Raw genomic sequence first — 23,853 nt, 5'->3', positions numbered from 1 at the left:
CTGAGGCAGGAGAATTGCCTGAACCCAGGAGGCAGAGGTTGCGGTGAGCCGAGATCGCGCCATTGCACTCCAGCCTGGGTAACAAGAGCGAGACTCCGTCTCAAAAACAAACAAACGTCCTGGGGCCACCTTTCCGGAGACAGGGAGGGCCCCACCCGGGGTGGGCGGGGAGGGCTGATGATCTGTCTCCTGCCCCTTCCTTCTGCCCACCCACCCTCCTTCCCACTGGGCAACTGGACATAGCTGAGAGGCAGCAGCTGGATGCCTCAGCTGGCCACAGACACCTCCAGGATGCAGCCTGCAGGGGGATCCCCAGGCCGAAAAGGGCCCAATAAAACATAAATGGAGCCATAAAAAAAAAAAAAACAAAACAAACAAAAAACAAAAAACAAAAAATACGACTGCTATGAACATGTTGGTTAATGCATCTTTTCATTTGATGATCCCCTTTAGTTTTAACCTTCTCCTTAAATTCATCCCAGCCCTAGAGCCCAGTAGGTAATGGTTTGAGTTGTCATAAAGGGGAAAAAAGAAGTTGCCCTGAACAGCTGTCAGGGTCTGAGAAAGGAATCAAAGACAAGCTTTTAGCCTCTACTTCTTAAAGAGCACCTTTGTTTGTGGAGTAACTTGGTTTCTGTTGAACTGGAGAGACATGATGGCTGAGGGGGACAAGGAATTTGAATCCCAACGCACCACAAGGACGTGTCACCTCTTCAGGCTGGGACAATCAGCTTCAGGAGATGGACACTCAATGAGCCATGTTTCAAAGGAAACCACCGCCCTGTGGGGGCGTGTGCAGTGCTGACGGGCGGCCTGCCCACCTACCAGCCTGGATGAGTATGGCGGCCCGCCGCTGCCGCTCCTGCTTCCGCTGCCGGTGTCCCCTCCAGCCACTCTGGATGCAGCGGGCACACTGCTCCAGCACCTGGGCACGCCCACATTCCAGAAGCTCCAGCTAGGAGAAAGGGCATCCACTGAGGGCAGCCTCTCCTCCCCCTGCCCCGTCCTGCTGAGGAGAGCACAGAGCTGGCCTCTGTAACCTCCTCATCCGCAAACAAGCTCACCATGGAGTCAGTCATGAACACCTTGGTCCTGCCACAGTGCACTGGGGTTGGCATGGCCTCGGCCAAGTCACCAGGTCTGGCTTTGGTCTCAGTTAGGACTGGCAGAGTGTGGAGAATGTCCTGGAGGAGAGGTTCAAGTGCGGCTTCCTTGGCATGTGGACACCATTCTGTGGGAGGGAGATGGCCGCATCAGTGCGTGGTCATCTCTACAAGCCTCTGTGGCCTGAAGAAACTGGCTTGGCCTCCCTAGCACTCTACAGGTCTCTTTCCTGCTGTTCTTGCTCTAGCCGTTTCTTCCTCATTCCTCTTTTGGAGGAAGCCACAAGCAGCCCCCATATTGTCCCTTAGGACCCTGGCTGTTCTGTGGAGCCTTGGAATACCCACTTGCTTCTGTGTGTCCTCAGGCGTCCCACAGCCTCTACTGCCTTTGGGCAGGCTGGCAGAGGGTACTTGACACCTGGAAGGGTGACTCCCTCCAAGCTTGAATCCCAGGCTGCTCAGCCAGCATTTCTTTCCAAGGCCCCCAGACACACATCCTGAGAGCCAAACAGGACAGCTGGGCCACTCGCTCAGCCCCAACCTCTCACTCCCCACCACGTATGGGAAAAGGGAGATCCAATCTCAGCCCTTAGTTTGGGAATTTTCTATTGCCAATAAAAAGAATAAATAATTCATTTAAAAGTTAATTAAAAAACCCCAGCCCTGCGAAGGTCCCACGTCCCACTGCCTGCCCTCCCACAGTTTACAGGGCTGACTCCTGGAGAGGAGGATTTACCTGAGGGCTCTGACCACCTTAGCTGCCCAGTGCCTCTCTGGAGACAAAGGCTGCCAAAGGAGACACCACAGATGAGAAACAGCAGCAGAATCAATCAGGGGCCAGAAGGGCTTTGGGCAAGAAACATGGAACAGGACAGCAAATCATGGAGAAGAAAGGAGAAAGGGTGAAAGGAAAGTGAAAACTGCCCAGGATGGGAGAAAACAAAGCAGTATTTCCCAAACCGCCTGTGAGGGGCCCGGGATAAGGCTGGATGTGAGGGCCAGCGGTGCTGGGCTGGGGTCCTGCTGAGGCAGGGCTCCCCGGCAGCCTGTCCTTGGCCTGTTCTTCCTCTGCCTGTGTCTGGGCCCTGTGGCTCCCATGGCCTCAGTTATATCTACGTGCTGACAACCCCCACATGAGGGCCACAGCCCAGATCTTTTCCTTGAGACTAAAGCCTGCCCAAGTGCCTTGCAGACTTCTCCACTGGACCTGCAGCTCAAGCCACCCACGCCAGGGCTCTTCAGCCTCCTTGAACCTCTCTTCCTCTTGCTTTTCCCACTGCCCAGGCTAAGTTAATTTATTCCTTTCCTCTCCCTCTCCCTCTCCATCTAGTCAAGCCCCTACCCAAGACTGAGCAGTTTCTTCCAAACATTTCCTGACTGCCCACATTTCTCAGTTCTCTCTATGGGGGCAACTTTGCAGTCTCACTCCCACGACCCTCCACGGGGCCCCCATAGTGGTCTCCAGCAAGCATGAAGCTGATAGAGTCATTTGCTCCCTCCCCTGCAGTGCCTGCTCACCTGCCCAGAAAATAAAGTCCAGATTCCTTGACGGGGCCCTACCTGCCACTCCAGCCTCACCTCCCCCAGATCTCTGCCTCAATGAGCCAGGAACATGGAATGGCCTGGAGTTCCTCATACCCACACCACTGCTTCAAGACTTTGTTCAGATTACACCTGTCATGTGGAACACCCATCACCTGGCTAATCCAATTTATTCTCACATACTACCTCCTCCAGGAAGCCTTCCCTGATTCATACCTCCCCCAGCACATCCACAGTACCCTGTTCATAGTTCTGCCTTTCCACTTTTCATGTCATTTGTCTTTTTTGAACCTGTTTCCCCTACTGAACCAAAACCAGGGCTGTGTTTTATTCACCAGTAAGCCTCAGCCTCTAGCCCTGACATAGGGCACAGGGTAGATGCTCGGTACACTGTGGCTGAACAAATGACTAACACATGGATCCCACTCACCAGGGGATCCTTTGGCAGGATATGGGCTGTGGGGGCCAGAGGATGTGCGAGGACGAAGCCTTCTCAGTAACTTGTATCGTTCTACAAAGTTTTGGTGAGAGACCCTGGAAGCCAAAGCAGGCAGAAGGAGAGAATGACTTCATTATGAGCCAGGTACATGACTCCAGGATCAACAGAAGTTCTTCTGTTTAATCTGCTTAAGAACACAGCAAGGTGCTGCCCTCCCTGAGTATCCCCACTGAATGCAATTTCTAAGGTCATTTACTCAGAAGCGCATAAAGGCCATTTTAAATAGGTCTGCTCTCCCTGCTGCCTTGGTCTACCAACAAAGCAACTAGTAGAGGATCTGCAGGCTGCCTCCCTCCAAAGGGGCTGATAGGCCCCTCCCCAAACAACTGGACCACTCCTACGATGCAGACATGCTTGGCCGTATCTCCCCTCTGACCCCACAGTCTCCTCCACTTCCTTCCCATCTCCTTGCTCCCCATCAAGGCAACACTTCTCAAACAGCTGATAGCACCTGATACCTGTACTTCCTCCCAATTGCCTGTCAGCCCTCCTGAGTCTGGCTTCTGTCCCCGACACTGTACCAATGTGGCTTCTGTCACAGCCATCAGCTGGGCACAAAACGGCGCACAGTGAGTGGATAAACGAATGAGTGCTGCTCCCTAGTTCCCGGTTGACTTCTACAGGCCAATCTCTTTCTCTTCATCTCCACATCTCGCTCTGGGTTGGGCAGGCTCTTGCCTGGTGAGTGTCCCCAGCCCCAGCCCACACTGGCCCTGCCCTGTGCCATGATCGAGCCCACTCACCGGATGGGGAAGCCAGCAGCACTGATGTGGATGGTCTCCACGAGGCCACAGGCCTCCAGCTGGCTCAGGACCTGCAAGGGTGGAGAGACAGGGTAGGCACCTGCAGCATGGGCCAGCAGGCCAGAAATGCCATTCCTTCTCAGCCCTTCTTAGGCCCTGGCCAGTGCTGAGCTGCTGCAGGCTCTCCCAATGCTTGGCTAATGGGGGTATCTCTTTGGGGCAGTGAGAAATCAAGGGACCTTGAAAAATCATCTCCTTGCTAGAAGGCGCCCTGGTGGTTCCAAGTCCCCCACTGGGTGGGGACTGTAAGGTGATGCAGACTTTCACCTAATCACAAGAGAAACCCATTCCTCTGGGTAGCTTCAGTCTCTCATCTGGGCATATGGCTCAGAGAACAAGATGTAATGGAACTTGCCTCCCTGGCTAGGCCAGTGTGCACGGACCACACAACCGGCCCTGCCACACCAAGGGAGATGGGCCCTCTCTCGTGTCAGGTCTGGCTGGAGAGACCACCTCTGTTCACTCCATTTGGAGATGTCCTGCCCTTCATCTCTCCAGGGCCTTGGCCAGGTGGGGCTTGGTGCAAAGCAGCTTTGGCCCAGTGTGAATTACCTCCTCCTGGACAAAGGTCTGCGCCCGGCCCTGGCTGTTGGGCTTGATGCAGCGAATGTAGTGGGGTGTGGTGCTGTGCAGGACCTGTAGGAGCTGCTCCAGGGAGGCCTGCAGATGAGAGATCATGGGGTTAGGCAGGGAGAGGGGGTGCCCAGGGCTGTCAGCTGGGCTCTGGTTAGTAACTACATCAAATGCTTCCAGCGGGCCCTTCCAGGATCCTGAGACCAGGAATCTCCTATGCAGGGATGACTGCGCTGCAGGCTCTCAATGAGCCGGCTCAGAGCACATTCCTCTCCCGACTTCCCATGCGTTTCTTACCTCTGCCTCCAGGGACCCATCTAAACCTGTGACCCTCCCTGACTGGTCTCCCTGAATGCAATCTCCTCCTCCTTCCCCTCCCCACTTCTCCCCAGAGCAATCTTCTTAAACAAAAACAATCTCGAAACTCCCTGCCATTCATCCAAGCAACAACTGTTACTATTCAGCTCATCTTGTGTGCTGGAGGCTGTGCCACAAGCTGCCTGCTGCTGTGTCAGAGCTCAGTCCAATGGGCTACACATGGATGAACGCCCTTGGGGGTGTGTCTGAGGCTGGGGAGGAATGTGCGAATCAAACCTGGTTTCAAGGGTGCCTCCTTAAGGAGGTGGTGATAAAGCTAAAGTCTGAAGGATGAGAAAGACTAAACTAGGAAAAGGTGTGTGAAGGAAGGGAGTGAGTTGGAGCTGATGGGGCAGCAGCAAAGAGTATCCCAGGAAGGTGAGGCAGTACATGCAAGGGCTGAGGGGACCATAGAAAGCAGACGATGTGAGAGAAGTGAGGGTAGGGCTTGAGCATGAAGCTAGAGAGCTGGGGATGAGCCATGTCAAAGAGGCTCATGTAGCTGATCCTCTCATGAGTACCCATCAGAAGGCCCCTGGCTTCCCATCATATTATAGCTGATAGCCTATTTGTCTACTTCTGCTTCTGTCTTCCACACTGAAGTATAAACTCCATGGGGACTGGGACCACATCTACTTGACTTGCCGCTGCTCCCCAGCAAACAGCACCAATCCTGGCAGGTGCTAAATAAATATTTGTGAAACTGCGGAGTAAACCAAGCACCTCCCATCAGCACATCAGACCCACCTTGAACTTGGACACCACGGTCAACACAGGGGCCCTGCTCTGGCCAGAGGATTCCTCCTGGGTCTTCTCTTTGGGGTTAGTAGCAAACAGCCCCAAGAGCAGGGGATCCTGGGATTGCTGCAGGAGCCCAGTCAGCTCAGGTGGGATGGGGTCCTGTTGGGAAATAGCAAGGGCAGCAGGTGAGGGCAGGTGGAGCTTCTGCCCAGGGCCATCCACTGCTCACCCAAGCCACAGATGACAGGGCTTCCAGGTGGGACAGGGCCCGAGCCCGAGAAAAGGTCTTCTGGACGACCAGAGACCTGGAGACCCTGTCTAACATGGGTTATCTCCAGGCAGGTCAAGCTTGATTGGTGGAGACCTTGCCCAAGAAGGTGATACTGGATTCTGGGAAGAGGTCAGGAAAGAAAGGACTCACAATGATAAACTACTATGTCAGCATAGCAAAGGTCCAGGATCTCATTTCTCACAAGCCCCACAGGGCATGGCCCAGCCCATACCTTGTTCTTCTCCACCAGGCCCCCTGTGTGGTACCGCACGGGTCCTGCATAATGCACCACGATGAAGCTGGGCTCCCGGCTGAGCTTATTGTGGCCCAGGCAGGGGCTGCCTGCCAGGGCAGTCTCAATGCGCGTCTGGAGCTGGGCTGCGCTGCTTGGCCGATTGAGGCGGCATTCCTGTGGGATGGGAGCAGGGAGTCAGCCACCAAAATTAGAGTGTCTCACCACAACCCTCACCATCCCCACCCGGTGGCCCCCATAGCAGCAGACATCACACAGGCAGCATAGTGTCCCCACGAGGGAGGAAATACAGCAGTTAGCAGATCTATTTGGCAGACTGGGAAGAGAGAGGCATAGAGAGGGAACAGGATAACCATCAAGGCCCCAGAAAACCCAAAGGCCAACTCTGGTGCTCAACTCATTAGCTGACCTCCCCACCTCATTTATGAGGGAGCAGATGCTGATGGGGCTCCCCTCAATGAGATCCAAACAAGGCTGGTTGTCCTGGTAGCTGATAAATGACCACTCCAGGCCCTCAGCTGCATATTCCTCCTAAAGAACAAGGTGGGGTGGGGTGGGGTGGGGTGGGAGAAGGCAGATGTGGTCTGAGGTCCAGAGGGGTCATCCATGGCTGGCCTCGGTACCACAGCATATTCCAGAACAGCATCAAAGAAGAAACAGAAGTATATCAAAATGTTACATTGTACTCTGTATGTGCAATTACTATTTGTCAATTAAAAATAAAATAAGAAGGAACGAAAGGCTTCTGATCAGAACCAGGGCTGGGACTGGAAGATCAGGAAGGGATTCAGTATCCAAAAGAAGGACCCACCCCTGCTCACCCCATCCCTTACCTGCTGGGCCCTTAGGTAGTGAGCCACAAAGTGCTGCTGCAGTTTCTCATTGGCGTAGTTGATACACAGCTGTTCCAGACTGTTGTCGGGAAATGACTCAAATCCATACACATCCAGCAGGCCTGGGAGGATGGCAGAGAACCCATGGGGCCACTGCAGGGAGCAGATGGGGGATAGGGGACCACAGGAACCCAGGGTGACTGGGCCCCTGCCGATGCCATACACTTGGCAGCCTGGGGATGAGGCTGAGTGAGCATGACATTCGCGGTAGGCAGAACATACCTTCCCCAGCCTCCACCCAAGGTGGCTCCCATCTCTACCCCACTCCCCTGGGGAGCTCAGAGCAGGCAAGAAACCCAAATGAGGCGTGAAGACAGCCCGGGCATCAGGCCCATTTTTGATTCTGAATTCTCTGGTCCTGACAGGCCCCTCTTGTGAGGAAACCAGGTCCCAGGGAACATTTTCTGTGTTAAATCTAGTTTGGAGGGCATTGGTTTCCACCTATGGCTAGAATTCCACCATTCCATGAGCAAATGCCTTTAAGCTTTATTTCCTCCTATACCTGACTGTCCCACCTAGAGTTACAATGGTGTTGACCTCCCTCAGTTACGTCCCTTTTTAAAATTTTTCCCTGAGATAGGGTCTTGCTCTGTTGCCCAGGCTGGAGAGCAGTGGCATGATCACAGCTCACTGTAGCCTCAAACTCTTGGGCTCAGGTGATCCTCCCACCTCAGTCTCCTGAGTAGCTGGGACTACAAGCATGCAGCACCATGCCTGGCTAATTTTTTTGAGATGGGATCTTGCTATATTGCCCAGGCTGGTCTCCAACTCCTGGCCTCCGGTGATCCTCCAGCTTTGGCCTCCCAAAATGGTGGGATTACAGGTGTGAGCCACTGTGCTAGCCTCCAAGTCCCTTCTAATCCAGCTCTTTCCCCCATTCCCCACTATTCTCCTGCAATTAGAGTTGGGTCTCTGGGGAGAAAAAGGGCTCCTTCAGACAAGGCAACGTTAAGTCTGTCTGGAGAGTTACAGACTGCTCACATGTGGGTACTGGAGAGCAGAGATCTTGCCCCACGCTGGCAGGCAGATGGAAGAGGAGACATGAGTACAAAGAAGGGAAAGGAGCTGCCCAGAGTCACACGGTGGACCCAGGGCTCCTGCCACTCCATCCAAGGCTTTATTGCCCTTTGTCTGGAATGCTCCCAACATAGTGAGCCCTTGCTACCTATGAAAGTGGTCCATGAGTTGGTGTCTGCACAGATGCTGCTGTTGATCACTGATACCAGCCAGTCAAACAGCCTGTTGGGGGAAGAGAGTGGACTCTGGTGAGAGAGGGTCAGGCTGAGTCAAAGGGGTGGTAAAATTGCTTCCCCCATCAGGATGCTATACCCTGGGGGGGCCTTATATTCTGAGCCTGACAGGTCAAAGCCAAATCCTCTCCTCCTGCTTCCAGCCCATTACTTCTTGACCTACTACAGATGCAGGCTACAGAAACATGGACATGCATATTTCCAGGTACATACAAACCTGGCATGCCCTTCCAGGAAGACTGAGCACAGGACCAGCTCAACTCCTAGGCTGGGCAGGGAATGGATTTCCCAAGTCACATGGCTTGAGACCTAGCTAATGTCTTGGGAAGGGGCAGACGAGCCTGGGTATGGTTTGTAAATAACTGAGTTCATTGAACACCCCTGCAAAACTACCTGTGGAGCCCAGAGCTCAAGGCCCTAGCATACCCCCTGACGCGGTCCTGCACAAGTGGGCCCCCAGTCCGGAGGTCAACAATGGCATCCTCCACTGTAGAAACGGGAACAGCCCAGAGAAGATGAGGCTACCACACAAGACGCTGACATGTACAACACTATGCAGGGGTTTCTTCCTCACAATGTTTCTTACAGTAATTGTTCTGCAACTTTTTTTCACTTCAGTAAATAAACTGGCTCCTTTTGCAACAGGGGCTGTGCAAATGTCTTGTGGTCAGCAGCTCACTCTATTTGTGCTCATCACACTTTACCTGCTCGTCTTGTAGTGACTTGTAGGCAAAGGCTGACCTCAAATTGTGACCCGATATTAGCTTTGAGGCAGTCTCTTGCTGAAATGGACTCAGTTTGGGCCCAGATGACCAGGGCTATTTTCAGCTCAGAGGACCTTGTTCCCTCGGCAGAGCTTCTCAGGCTCTTGTGGTATTCATGAAAAGCAGGGGACCGTCTCTCCAGAAAGGCACCCAAGGTCCCATATGCACATGCATACACATACAACCATTCTGGCTCATAATTTCAGAAGATTCTGGGCCCCTTGATGCCCTTAAGGCCCGCCAAAGAATCTCAGAATTCAAGGTGAGAAATCATACTTAACCACATGGCCAGAGGGTGGAGGTACCCATGTAACCTACCAGAAAAGGCCAGGACCCTACCTCCACCACTGTGCTACATGCTGTGGGCTGAGCCTCTGGCTTTACCACAATCTATCAGACTCCCAGGTGACGTACAAGGGCACAGGGAGACAGAGGGGCCCATTCACCCAAGGATCTGAAGCTGGAACTGCGAAGGCTCCAGATCACCTTTGGGGCCTGCCTTGACAGCAGAGGGCGGAGCAGGGTTTTTTCACCTTGCTGAGGCTAAAGCAGGCTCCTGAGCTTTAATAATGAGCTGAATCCTGGCCAGGAATGTAGCAACTTTCCCATTCATAAAGAGGCCACAGGCGCTGCTTGGGGAAAACCTGGGAGCCATGCTCTGCCGTGTCCAGGGGTTTGAGGAGCAGGGAGAGGGGCCAGTCTGTCTCATTCCCCACCCTGGGCTTGTGCCCATTGTGTGATGTTGTCTGGTCCAACCCCGAACAGGAAGAGCATTTGTTGGGAGGGCAGAGGACAGAGTAACTGCTCACCTCGCGTAGATCAGTTTGGCCAGGCAGTCTCTGCGGGTGTCACACTCGGCCTGGGGGCAGGGCTTTCGGAACACCTGCTGCTGCCTGCCTGCCCTGATGGTTCTAATCAGCACCGTCTTCAGCAGCACATCCTCTTGAAGCCCCAGCAGCGAGGCTGCCGTCCTGACAGAGCCTGGGAGGGACAAATTCTCCTTAGGCAAATCAGTCTGCATCCAGTCCTCTTCATGAGGCACTGTGAAGTCATCACAGCAGGACCATGACTTGCCGAACTGGACAGAAGAAACCTAAGCGAAGTGACTCACCAAAGGACTCTGTAAGTGGCAGTTGAAACTCAAACCCAGCACTTTCAGGTACCAGTTCATGCTGCCACATATGGAACAAATCACTTTACAAACCTCTAACTCATTTTCTCATCTTTAAAGATGGGAACGACACCATCTGCCTCACCAGAGATGAGTGAGGAGTAAATGATCCAGGGCCGGACCCTATGGTGGGTGGTTTAAGGGCATTAGATTCCAATTTTCTCACCGTCTGGCCTTCCACCCAACCCCAGCAATGCTGGCTACCGTCCTGATGGGGCCTGCCCTATCCCACACCCTTGTGCCTCACACTTGGCATCATCCATTGGCTGGCAGGGCTGGGCTTCATCCTCGGAGGCAGCAAACTGGATATTGCCAAGGTGCAGCAGTCCAGCCAGGACCTGGGGCGGTGAGGGGGAAGAAAAGGATGGTGAGAAGCAGGAGAGGGCGTGAGGTGGGCCAACTCTGGGAAGGACCGTTCTCCTGCCGAGTACAATCATAACAGAAGGACAGCTCCTGATCATGGTCCAAGTGTGCCCATCTCTGCCAGGCACAATTCTATACAAGTTACGTGCATCGCCATCATTGCATCTTTTTAACAACCTGTAAGGTATGTACTACACCACTGCCTATTACAGGTGAGACTGAGGACATGTGCTTCCTGAGAACAACGGGATGAGAATCCAGGCTGACTTCAGATGCCTCCTGGGGTAGCCTGTGGGGTCCTCATGCCCGCCCACCCTCTACCTCTCTGGCCCCTGCTCTCTAGGAATAGATTGGTAGCTGGGGCAGGGCTGCTTCTGTGTGCCTGCTGGAGGCTTGGCTCTACTTCCTTGAGCCCGTTCACACTGTCAGGCTTCTTAGAGCCCAGCCTGCTGGAGGAATTGTGACCTTGGTCTCTGTCCGGTGGGTGCCCCTTTCTTTGCCTTTGCACTCAGTGTTCCACACAGACGAGCCCCCAGGGGCTATAGACAGAAGCTCCCCTTGCCCCACCAAGGCCCAGCAACTTCAAAACCCTCAGACCCAGCTCGGCATGGTGGCTCTGAGCATTCTGGGAGGTTGAGGTGGATGGATCACCTGAAGTCAGTTCAAACCAGCCTGGTCAACACGGTGAAACCCCGTCTCTACTAAAAATAGCACAAAAAAAACAAACAAAACACCAACCTTCAGACCTGACTCAGGGATCCCACCCACCACTCCCATATGGTCCCAGGCAGGACACCTCCACGTGCTATGGGTCTTCAAGCCACAACTTGCTCCAGAAGACTGCCATGCCCACTAGGCAGAAGGACTCTGGCAGAAGGTCATGCCACCCCTGAAGCACTCCTGCTCCGACGTCTAATGTTGTTCATTTATCCTGGGCTTGTCCCCAGGTGCTGTCCTTCTGTCAGGCTCCTACCTGGCAGTGCCTGAGCAGCCCCATCTGGAGGTGAGGGTCACTTACTGCTGCATTGCTACCTCCCTGTCTTGACTACCAGCCCATCCTATCTATCCCTGTCCTGCTGCTCTAGAGGGTGAGGAAGATGAGAGGAAGCAGTCAGCTCTACCAGCAAAGACAGAAGGGAGGCCTCCCTAGTGGGGCTGAGGGGAGCCCAGCTCACCTGGGTCAGCCTCATGTCCCAGAGGACAACAGGGCATGGGTAGGGGGAAGACAGAGAGGATGGGAATTTGGAATCACTATGTCTGGTACTTTGTATCACTTGGTGGTATCTGACCTTGGGCACGTCACTTTACCTCTCTGGTTTTCTCAGGCATAAAGGGAAATAATCTCCACGAACAGAGGACCGTTGAGAAAAACCAAGTGAGCCGAGAGGTGTGAACCTGACTTGTAAGTTTTAACGTGCTCAACAAGCGAGTGGCCTCACTCGTTCTCTCATCTGCTAATCATAGGATCTTGCTTTTGCCCCTATGGATCACTTACTGCATCCTGTACTCTGCGCTGTTCCTTATGCCCCGTCCACCCCACCACCTGGTCTCCAGACTCAGCAGCACAGAGAGGTGGCCGATTCCTTGCAGACAGCACAGAGGGGCCCAAAGTCCTAGATGCCCAGGGAAAGACCAACTCCAAGTCCAGGGCAGGGCTCTATGAAAGGGGCTGCCCATCATCCCTGCCAAACATAAGTGGTGCAGCTTTTCTTCTGACCTTAAAGATGTTGTTCTGGATAGGGGTGTCAATACCCAAATGGAGCATGGCCTCTCTGGTCACCTCAAAACAATCCTCTGAAAAAGAATCCAAGTCACAGCCCACCGTCAGAGCCAGAGGACGGCAGCAGCAGCAAGGGGCGAGAGAGGCAGGCTCCGTGCAGAGTGGGTGGGTGATGCTGGGCCAGCACAAGATGCTGGGTGGGGCTCCCCCTACCTTCTAAGCTCTTCTCTGGGTTGGGCAGCCAGGAGAAGGCAGCTCCCTCAGGGAGGTGCCACTGGAGCCTCTCGTCTTCACTGGCTCCTTTGCAAATCTGTGGAGAAGGGTGGGTGGGAGGCTGGGTAGGGGATTCGAGACAAAGCCCAGGCCTGGATAAGCATGGGGTTGGGATAAGAGGAGTGACAGATGATAGCAACATCACAAGGCTCAGCGGTCCCTGCAGAGCCCAGGGCAGGTACAGAGGTGAAAGATGCCATAAACATAGCCTGGATGCCTCCAACCTGAGGCAAAAGCAGCCTGCTCTGGGGAAACCTGCAGTCTGTGAAGAAAGGACTAGTCCTGCCTGGGGAGACCCTTGTCTTGACTTGGGACGCATCACCTAAGGCTGCTCCGATTCTGAGAGCAAGTGAGACACCCTATCTGTGCCTTGGGGGACTCCCAGTCCGATGGAAGAGGCACAACTCTAGGGAAGCCCTTATTCTGTTAGAGATAGATGCCGTTCCAGGAGAACTCATAGAATAAGGGTGACACAGCTTCCACCCTAGAGATAGAGTCCCAGCCTCCAGGACCTTCTGCTCTGATGGAGAAGGTAAAACATACCCCCAGGCCATACTGTGCTGGGAGCCAAGGCCCAGTGTGAGGTAGAAGCGATGCATATGAAGTCTGCAGGAAAGTGGTGGCTCCATTAAAAGCTAGGTGAAGAAGCCAGGCATGGACATTCTGGGGGGTTGGGGTTGAAAGACATGGACTCACCCCTGCCGTGCGTCTGGGGGGCTGTGGGTCCCATTTGGCACAAACCTGATAGAAGATGTGGAAGTTCCTCTCACTGAAAGCCTGGCAGACCACTCGAGTTTTCTCTAGGAGGTAGGTCTGGACTGCGGCTCCAACCATCTGCTGAGCCCTGGGACACACACAGGGTACACACGGGCAGAGCCCATTAGTTGCCCATTCATTCAATAGCCACATCTGGCAGTTTGGGTGTGCCAGATTGCCTGCCACCTAGCAACAAACTGCCAAGCTCTTCTCCTTAGCCAATGGGCACTGAGGGCTGGGGACCACTCAGAATGTCCTTGGGTGTCCTGAAATATTCCCCTGCATCTAGCTCAGGTGGGCAGGGCCAAGGCCTCTGCACATCATTTTGCTCCACTCCAAGACAGGAGTCAAAGTCCCAGCTTCAAGCTTAGGGATATGGCCCAAAGAGGTGGCAATTTACCTAGAAGTCCCTGAGCAAGGGTAGAAGCCAGGAGGAACACAGGCCTGAATAAGTGTACTGCCCTAGGGCTCCCCAAGGGGAGAGGAGCTACAGTTCTCCAGGTGTGAAGATCACTCTCAGGGTTCACACCTGAGGTAAACACACACAGCAGGAAGAGCAGGGTTTTGCCCACAGGGGTGTCCTAGGCCAGATACTGCCCCAGCCACTTTCAACCTCCCCACTCCAGTCCTCCCACTAGCCAGGATGAAAGCAGCTGTTACCTGTTCAGCTGGAGCTGGATGAACTTCCCAAAGCGACTGCTGTTGTTATTCCTCAGCGTACACGCATTCCCTACAGATCATACCTATGTTTATTCCACTCCCCTGGGTGTGCAGAGTCCTCATAAGCCAAGGTGGCTGCAGGTCTCTGGGGGTCATGTCCCTATGCTCAGGTCACCTAAAGGCCCCTTTGTTGGTTTTCATATCACAAGGGGGCAGGACTAAGAAATGGGTCGTCTTTAGCAAGTGGGATTCAGGGGAGTTAGAAGAACTTCCTGGCAAGAAATTGGAATGAGCAAGCCTAGGTAGTCAGGGACTGTCTTCTTTGAAGGGAAAGGTCAAAACCAATCAACTATCATTACTGACTATAGACAGGAAGGCACATCTGGGTTCCAGTGCCAACACAAATACTAATTGCCTTGTATCCCTAGACAAGTGCCCTTCTTTGAACCATCAGGAAACTGGATAGAAAGACAGAATTTGGGCCAGGTGCAGCGGCTCACACTTGTAATCCCAGCACTTTGGGTGGCTGAGGCGGGTGGATCACCTGAGGTAGGGAGTTCGAGACTAGTGTGACCACCACGGAGAAACCCCATCTCTACTAAAAATTAAGTTGGGCATGGTGGTGCCTGTAGTCCCAGCTACTCGGGAGGCTGAAGCAGGAGAATCGCTTGAACCCGGGAGGCAGAGGTTGCAGATCATGCCACTGGGCAAAAAGAGCAAATCTCTGTCTCAAAAAAAAAAAAGAAAGAAAGAAAGAAAAGAATTTGGACAAACTAAGCCACCCGGTCTCCTCCAGCACCACTGTTATGTGTGCCTAGGCTGGAAGGAGGAGAGAAGGACTGAATGACACGACCTCTGTTAGAAGGATGCTGAGTACTAGTACCAGGGAACATGCTGGGGACCTGAGGCAGTGAAGGATGCACTCATCCTCCAACCCCACCCAAGAGAGGGTCTCAAAAAACTGCCCCTCTCCCTGGAAGGTGGAAAACCCCAGAGGAAATGGGACTGAGATACTGTGCAAAGGAGCCCGGGCTCACCAAAAGCTTCCATGACAGGGTTGGATTTCAGGATCCTCTGTTCTATCCTCTCTGCAATCTTGTGGCTCTCCCAAGATGCGGGTGAGGTGGCCACCACAGCATAGAACTTCATTAGGCAGCGAGACGTCCATGTCTATGGCAGAAACAGCCCTGTGGGAACTGTATCCATGTTCCCACCCACTTCTGAGCCTGCCTGAGAGAACAGTGCCCACCAGAGCTCTCTTCTCCACCAGCGTGTTGCTGACAAAACATGTGAAGGCAGAATTCAACCCTAGCCTTAGGCAAAGCACTTCTTCTACCTGTTTGTAAAATGGGGGCGGACATCTGCTTCTGCTACCTCCAGCAGATACACAACGAAACAAGGGGGCCAGAGGTAGAGAAGGAACAATCCCCCTGATCTGAGCAGGCTATGAGGCCTCTGTGAGTGTCAGTGAGGCCTCACCACTAATACTGATTACTCTGTGGCAGGCAATGAACTATCAAGGCTTTCTGTGTATGTTTTGTTGCAAACTCTGCAAAGGTGTGAACATACAATTGTTTATAAAACGGTGGCCACAGTGGCTCACACCTGTAATCCCAGCACTTTAGGAGGCCGTGGCAGACAAATCACGAAGTCAGGAGATCAAGACCATCCTGGCTAACATAGTGAAACCCCGTCTCTACTAAAAATACGAAACATTAGCTGGGCATGGTAGCACACACCTGTAATCCCAGCTACTCAGGAGGCTGAGGCACGAGAATTGCTTGAACCCGGGAGGCAGAGGTTGCAGTGAACTGAGATTGCATCACTGCACAGCAGCCTGGGTAACAGAGCGAGACTCTGTCTCCACAAAACAAAAAAGAAAAATAAAACAATGAAACCAAAGCACAGAAATTTAAAAAATGTATTGAAGATGGACAGGCGCGGTGGCTCATGCCTGTAATCCCAGCACTTTGGGAGGCTGAGGTGGGTGAATCACGAGGTCAGGAGATTGAGACCATCCTGGCTAAAACGGTGAAACCCCATCTCTATTAAAAATACAAAAAAATGAGCCGTGCATGGTGGCATAAGTCTGTAATTCCAGCTACTCAGGAGGTTGAGGCAGGAGAATCCCTTGAATCCGGGAGGCAGGATCTCAGCTCACCACAACCTCTGCCTCCTGGGTTCAGGCAATTCTCCTGCCTCAGCCTCCTGAGTAGCTGGGATTACAGGCACGCGCCACCACGCCCAGCTAATTTTTTGTATTTTTAGTAGAGACGGGGTTTCACCATGTTGACCAGGATAGTCTCGATCTCTTGACCTCGTGATCCACCCGCCTCGGCCTCCCAAAGTGCTGGGATTACAGGCTTGAGCCACCGCGCCCGGCCCGTGGAAAGGCTTTTAACTATGACTTCAATTTCTTTCAGAAACAGGGGCTATTCAGGTTATAGTTCTTCTTCTGTGATCTTTAGCAGTTTGTATTTTTTTTTTTTTTTGAGACGGAGTTTCGCTCTTGTTACCCAGGCTGGAGCGCAATGGCGCGATCTCGGCTCACCGCAACCTCCGCCTCCTGGGTTCAGGCAATTCTCCTGCCTCAGCCTCCTCAGTAGCTGGGATTATAGGCAGGCGCCACCATGCCCAGCTAATTTTTTGTATTTTTAGTAGAGATGGGGTTTCACCATGTTGACCAGGTTGGTCTCGATCCCTCGACCTTGTGATCCACCCGCCTCGGCCTCCCAAAGTGCTGGGATTACAGGCGTGAGCCACTGCGCCTGGCCAGCAGTTTGTATTTTTCAAAACATTTCTCCATTTCATCTAAATTGTGTAATTACTTGGAATAAAGTTATTCATTTTAATCTGTAATATCTATAGTGTGGCTAATATTGGTAATTTGCATCTTTTTTTTGTTTTGTTTTATAAGTCTGACTGAATGATTTTTTGTTGTTGTTGAGACAAGGTCTTGCTCTGCCGCCCAGGCTGAAGTCCGGTGGCACAATCTTGGTTCACTGTAACCTCTGCCTCCTGGGTTCAAGCCATTCTCCTACTTAAGCTTCCTTAGTAGCTGGGATTACAGGTGCCTGCCACCACACCCAGCTAATTTTTCTATTTTTAGTAGAGACGGGGTTTCACCAGGTTGGTCAGGCTGGTCTCAAACTTCTGACCTCAGGTGATCTATCCGCCTCAGCCTCCCAAAATGTTGGGATTACAGGTGTGAGCCACAGTGCCCAGGGCAAGTTATTATTTTATTAATCTTTTCAAAGAATTATTTATTTTATTCATCTTCACTTTTTCCTTTCTTCTGCATACTTTGGGTTTATTCTGTTCCCCTCTAGCTTCTTAAGGTGTGCCACAGACTGAACTATGTTCCCCTCAAATTCATATTTTGAAGCCCTCACTCCCAGTGTGACTGCATTTTAAGATAGGATCTTAAGGAGGTAATTAAGGTTAAATGAGGTAATGAGGCTGAATGTGATGGCTCCCGCCTGTAATCCCAGCACTTTGGAAGGCTGAGGTGGGCAGATCAAAAGGTCAGGAGTTTGAAACCAGCCTTGACCAACATGGTGAAACCTCGTCTCCCCTAAAAATACAAAAATTAGCTGGGGGTCATGGCATCTACCTGTAATCCCAGCTACCAGGGAGACTGAAGCAAGAAAATCACTTGAACCCAGGGGGCAGAGGTTGCAGTGAGCTGAGATAGTGCCACTGCACTCCAGCCTGGGCAACAGAGCAAAACTCTGTCTCAAATAAAAAACCAACAAGGTAATGAAGGCAGGCTCTATTCCAATAAGACTGTAGCTTTGGCCGGGCTCGGTGGCTCATGCCTATATTCCCAGTACTTTGGGAGGCCGAGGTGGACGGATCATGAGGTTAGGAGTTCAAGACCAACCTGACCAACATGGTGAAACTCCATCTCTACTGAAAATACAAAAATTAGCCAGGCGTGGGCATGTGTCTATAATCCAGCTACTCAGGAGGCTGAGGCAGGAGAATCGCTTGAACCCGGGAGGCAGAGGTTGCAGTGAGCCAAGATCGCACCACTGCACTCCAGCCTAGGCAACAGAGCAAGACTCTGCTTTCAATTAAAGAAAAAGAAGGCCGGGCGCGGTGACTCACGCCTGTAATCCCAGCACTTTGGGAGGCTGAGGCGGGTGGATCACGAGGTCAAGAGATCAAGACCAACCTGGTCAACATGGTGAAACCCTGTCTCTACTAAAAATACAAAAAATTAGCCGGGCATGGTGGCGTGTGCCTATAATCCCAGCTACTCAGGAGGCTGAGGCAGGAGAATTGCCTGAACCCAGGAGGCGGAAGTTGCGGTGAGCCGAGATCGCACCATTGCACGATACAGCCTGGGTAACAAGAGTGAAACTCTGTCTCAAAAAAAAAAAAAAAGAAAAAGAAAAAGAAAAAGGACTGTAGCCTTGTAAGAGATTTCTTTCTCAGGCCAGGTGCGGTGGCTCAAGCCTGTAATCCCAGCACTTTGGGAGGCCAAGGTGGGTGGATCACAAGGTCAAGAGATCGAGACCATCTTGGTCAACATGGTGAAACCCCATCTCTACTAAAAATACAAAAAATTAGCTGGGCATGGTGGCGCGTGCCTGTAATCCTAGCTACTGAGGAGGCTGAGGCAGGAGAATTGCCTGAAGCCAGGAGGCGGAAGTTGCAGTGAGCTGAGATCGTGCCATTGCACTCCAGCCTGGGTAACAAGAGTGAAACTCCATCTCAAAAAAAAAAAAAGCTTTCTTTCTCTCTCTCTCTTTACCTGTCATATGAGAACACAGCAAGAAGGTGGCAGTCCACAAACCAGGGTGAGAAACCTCACCAGAAGCCAAGCATGCTGGCACCCTATCTTAGACTTCCAGTCTCAAGAATTGTGAGAAAATAAATTCCTGTTATTTAAGCCACTCAGTTGTGGCATTTTGTTATGGCAGCCCAAGTTGACTAATACAAGGTGAAAAATCAGATCATTGATCTGAGATGTTGTGTTTTCATTTTATTAATTCAAACTTTTTTGAGACAAGAGTCTTGCTCTGTCGCCAGGCTGGAGTGTAGTGGTGTGATCTCGGCTCACTGCAACCTCCGCCTCCTGGGTTCAAGCAATTCTCCTGCCTCAGCCACCATGCCTGGCTAATTTTTGTATTTTTTAGCAGAGACAGGGTTTCACATTGTTGGCCAGGATGGTCTCGATCTCCTGATCTTGTGATCCACCCGCCTTGGCCTCCCACAGTGCTGGGATCACAGGCATGAGCCAGCATGCCTGGTCTTAGTTCAAGATATTTTCTTTTTTTTTTTTTTTGTTTGAGACAGAGTTTCGCTCTTGTTACCCAGGCTGGAATGCAATGGCGCAATCTCGGCTCACCGCAACCTCCGCCTCCTGGGCTCAGGCAATTCTCCTGCCTCAGCCTCCTAAGTAGCTGGGATTACAGGCACGCACCAACACGCCCAGCTAGTTTTTTGTATTTTTAGTAGAGACGGGGTTTCACCATGTTGACCAGGATGGTCTCGATCTTTTTTTTTTTTTTTTTTTTTTTGAGACGGAGTTTCGCTCTTGTTACCCAGGCTGGAGTGCAATGGCGCGATCTCGGCTCACCGCAACCTCCACCTCCTGGGTTCAGGCAATTCTTCTGCCTCAGCCTCCTGAGTAGCTGGGATTACAGGCACACGCCACCATGCCCAGCTAATTTTTAGTATTTTTAGTAGAGACGGGGTTTCACCCTGTTGACGGGGTTGGTCTCGATCTCTTGACCTCGTGATCAACCCGCCTCGGCCTCCCAAAGTGCTGGGATTACAGGCTTGAGCCACCGTGCCCCGGCAGTTCAAAATATTTTCTATTATCAACTTGGCGATAAAATTTCAGACAAGGCTGGGTGTGGTGGCTCCGGTCTGTAATCCCAGCACTTTGGGAGGCCGAGGCAGGCAGATCACTTGAGCTCAGGAGTTTGAGACCAGCCTGGCCAACATAGTGAAACCCTGTCTCTACTAAAAATACAAAAATTAGCCAAGTGTGGTGGCGTGTGCCTGTAATCCCAGTGACTGGGAAGACTGAGGCAGGAGAATAGCTTGAAGCCAGGTGGAGGTTACAGTGAGCCGAGATCACGCCACTGCACTCCAGCCTGAGCTTGAGTGGGATTCCATCTAAAAATATATATACACATATATATTTCCCCTTAGAAGATAATCACTCTAAGGCAAAAAATGGTAACGATGTTTATATGATTGCATGGCATCATTCAAATGCTGAATTTAATCAAAGACAATAAAAGAAAAAAAGGAACTAAGATCACGTGGAACAATTTAAAAAATAACAAGATGGTAGATTTAAACCCAGGCATAGTTGTGTGTGTGTGTGTGTGTGTGTGTGTGTGTGTGTGTGTGTGTATATATATATATATATATATTTTTTTTTTTTTCTAATACCATTGTGATTTTCTCAAACCCATAGGATATTTAGAAGTGTGTTGTTTGCTGGGCATGGTAGCGCATGCCTGTAGTCCCAGTTACTTGGGAGGCTGAGGTGGGAGGATCACTCGGACCCAGGAGTTCTGGGCTGTAATGCAATATGCTGATCAGGTGTCCGCACTAAGTTCGGCATCAATATGGTGACCTCCCAGGAGCGGCGGACCACCAGGTTGCCTAAGGACCGGTGAACTGGCCCTGGTCGGAAACGGAGGAAGTCAAAACTCCTGTGCTGATCAGTAGTGGGATTCCGCCTGTGAATAGCCACTGCACTCCAGCCTGGGCAACCTAGTGAGACCCCATCTCTTAAAAAAAAAAAAAAAAAAAAAAAAAAAGGCTAGGCACGGTGGCTCACGCTTGTAATCCTAGCACTTTGAGAGGCCGAGGTGGGTGGATCACCTGAGGTCAGGAGTTCAAGACCAGCCTGGCCGTCATGGAGAAATCCCATCTTTTTAAAAAAAAAAAAAAGAAGTGTGATGTTTTATTTCCCAATTTGTTAGGATTTTCTAGGTTTGTCATTTATTTCTAGTTCAATTCTATTCAGGTCAAAGAACATAGTTTGCATAATTTTAATCTTTTTTCTTTTTTTAGATGGAGTCTCACTTACTCTATGCAAGTAGCTGGGACTACAGGCACATGCCACCATGCTTGGCTAATTTTTGTATTTTTTTTGTAGAGATGGATTTTCCCCATGTTTCCCAAGCTTGTCTTGAACTTAAGCAATCCATCCACGCCTTGACCTCCCAAAGTGCTGGGATTACAGGTGTGAACCATTGTGCCAGGCCTCAAAATGTAATTTTGATTTTATGTATTTCTCCTTTCAATATCAGATTTTTTACTTTGTGTATTTTGAATCTGTAATTAGGTACATACGTGTGTAGAATTGTTTTCTTGATGAATTCACCCATTTATCATTATGAAATGTCTCATCCTTAGTAACATTCCTTGTTCTAAAACCTTTGTTCCATATTAATGTAATCACTTCAGCTTTCCTTTATGAGTATTAGGATGTTATATTTTTTTCCATCCTTTTACTTTGAACTTATCTATGAGTAGACCACTTATATTTATAATTATCACTATGCTTGGGTTTAAATTTACCATCTTATTTTTTATATTATTCCAGGTGATCTTAGTTTCCTTTATTCTTTTATTGCCTTTGATTAAATTCAGCATTTTAATGATTCCATTCTATCATATAAGCATTGTTACCATTTTTGCTTTAGATTATCTTCTAAAGAGACAAAAAAAATAAGATTTTACATCTTTGATACTAAAACTTATTTCTTGTGTAGATTCAAAAATTCATTTGGGCCGGGCGCGGTGGCTCAAGCCTGTAATCCCAGCACTTTGGGAGGCCGAGGCGGGTGGATCACGAGGTCGAGAGATCGAGACCATCCCGGTCAACATGGTGAAACCCCGTCTCTACTAAAGATACAAAAAATTAGCTGGGCATGGTGGTTCGTGCCTGTAATCCCAGCTACTCAGGAGGCTGAGGCAGGAGAATTGCCTGAACCCAGGAGGCGGAGGTTGCGGTGAGCCTAGATCGCGCCATTGCACTCCAGCCTGGGTAATAAGAGCGAAACTCCGTCTCAAAAAAAAAAAAAAAGAAAAAAAAATTTCAATGGTTTTCATATTCTTTTGGACTAAATAATTTCCTTTATCATTTCTTGCAGTGCAGGCCTGCAGGCAATGAATTCCCTCAACTTCTATTTGTCTGAAAAAGTCTTTATTTCACTTTCATTTCTGAAAGATATTCTTGCTGATAAAAAATATCTGTCAACCTAGAATTCTATTTTTTCCTTTCAGCATTTTAAAGGTGTCACTCTATTTGTGAGCTTACAGTTTTTGTCAAGATTCCTATTGTCATTCTTATCTTTGTTCCTTTTCATGTAATATTTATTTTCCTGGCTTCCTTTAAGATTTCTTTCTTTTTTTTTTTTTTGAGATGGAGTTTCACTCCGTCGCCCAGGCTGGAGTGCAGTGGCACGATCTCGGCTTGATGCAACCTCCTTTTCCGAGGTTCAAGTGATTCTCCTGCCTCAGCCTCACAAGTAGCTGGGATTACAGGCACCTACCACCATGCCTGGCTAATTTTCTGTATTTTTAGTAGGGATGGGATTTGACCACGTTGCCCAGATTGATCTCGAACTCCTGACCTCCAGTGATCCACCTGCCTCAGCCTCCCAAAGTGCTGGGATTACAGGTGTGAGCCACTGCACCCGGCCCTTAAGATTTTTTTTTCTTATATTTAGTTTTTCAGGACTTTGACCATAATGTACCTAAATGTGTTTTCTTTGTATTCATCCTACTTGGTATTTTTTAAGCTTCTTGATCTGTGCTTATCAAATCTTTGGTTAATTTTGTAAAAATATGACTTCTGACCCATGTCCTCTCTCTACTCCTGGGACACCAATTACAAGTACAGTTGACCCTTGAACAACACGTGTTTGAGCTGCATGGGTCTACTTATACATGGATTTTTTTCAGTAAATCTCTCCTGCCTCACCTTCCACTATCTCTGCCACCTTTGAGACAGCAAGACCAAGAAAGACCCTCCTCTTCCTCCTCAGCCTAGTTAAAGTGAAGATAACGGTGATAAAGACCTTTATGAGGATCTACTTCCACTTAAGTAGTAAATATATTTCTTCCTTATGACTTTCTTAATAAGAGTTTCATTTCTCTAGATTATAAGAATACAGTACATAAGACATATAACATACAAAATACGTATTAACTGACTGATTTGTAAGGTTTCCAGTCAACAATAGTTAATCAGCAGTTAAATTATATGCAGATTTTCAACTCCGTGGGGAGTTGGTGTCCCTAATCCCTGCATTGTTCAAGGGTCAACTGTATGGCCTACCATTTGATATTGTACTACAGTTCTTAGAAGCAATTTTCTTTTCTTTTTTTTTTTTTTCTTCTTCTTCAGAGTTTCACTCTTGTTACCCAGGCTGGAGTGCAATGGTGCGATCTCGGCTCACCGCAACCTCCGCCTCCTGGGTTCAGGCAATTCTCCTGCCTCAGCCTCCTGAGTAGCTGGGATTACAGGCACATGCCACCATGCCCAGCTAATTTTTTGTATTTTTAGTAGAGACGGGGTTTCACCATGTTGACCAGGATGGTCTCGATCTCTTGACCTCGTGATCCACCCGCCTCGGTCTCCCAAAGTGCTGGGATTACAGGCTTGAGCCACCGCGCCCGGTCACAATTTTCTTTTTCAATTTGGATAGTTTCTATTCACCAACTGTCAAGTTCACTAATGCATTCTTCTGCATGTCTAGTCTGTTAAGCCCAAATAATTATTTATGTTTTAAAATTTTATCATTTCCATTTGACTCTTTATTGTTTCCACCTCTCTGCTAAAGACATTGAAGGAATCTTTTCTGGAGACATCAATAAGCT

At 50.2% G+C, this 23,853-nt stretch overlaps 1 protein-coding gene across 1 annotated transcript in view; it reads right to left on the bottom strand.

The window, feature by feature from the left end:
* The window catches only part of MYO19 (myosin XIX), a 43,228-nt gene that overhangs the window by 5,332 nt on the left and 14,043 nt on the right, over positions 1-23,853 (bottom strand). The window contains 17 exon segments of the mRNA XM_039476497.2: positions 826-955; positions 1,065-1,231; positions 3,076-3,179; positions 3,888-3,958; positions 4,500-4,607; positions 5,625-5,777; positions 6,122-6,298; positions 6,560-6,673; positions 6,976-7,097; positions 8,201-8,274; positions 9,859-10,030; positions 10,468-10,558; positions 12,301-12,377; positions 12,517-12,613; positions 13,318-13,420; positions 13,993-14,062; positions 15,030-15,162. Of these exon segments, the coding sequence (XP_039332431.1) occupies positions 826-955; positions 1,065-1,231; positions 3,076-3,179; positions 3,888-3,958; positions 4,500-4,607; positions 5,625-5,777; positions 6,122-6,298; positions 6,560-6,673; positions 6,976-7,097; positions 8,201-8,274; positions 9,859-10,030; positions 10,468-10,558; positions 12,301-12,377; positions 12,517-12,613; positions 13,318-13,420; positions 13,993-14,062; positions 15,030-15,162 (1,963 nt within the window).

The sequence above is a fragment of the Saimiri boliviensis genome, chromosome 17 (assembly GCF_048565385.1).
Source record: "Saimiri boliviensis isolate mSaiBol1 chromosome 17, mSaiBol1.pri, whole genome shotgun sequence".
Lineage (NCBI taxonomy): Eukaryota > Metazoa > Chordata > Mammalia > Primates > Cebidae > Saimiri > Saimiri boliviensis.
The sequence above is the reverse complement of the archived record's forward strand: the minus strand, read 5'-3'. Positions and strand labels throughout refer to the sequence as shown.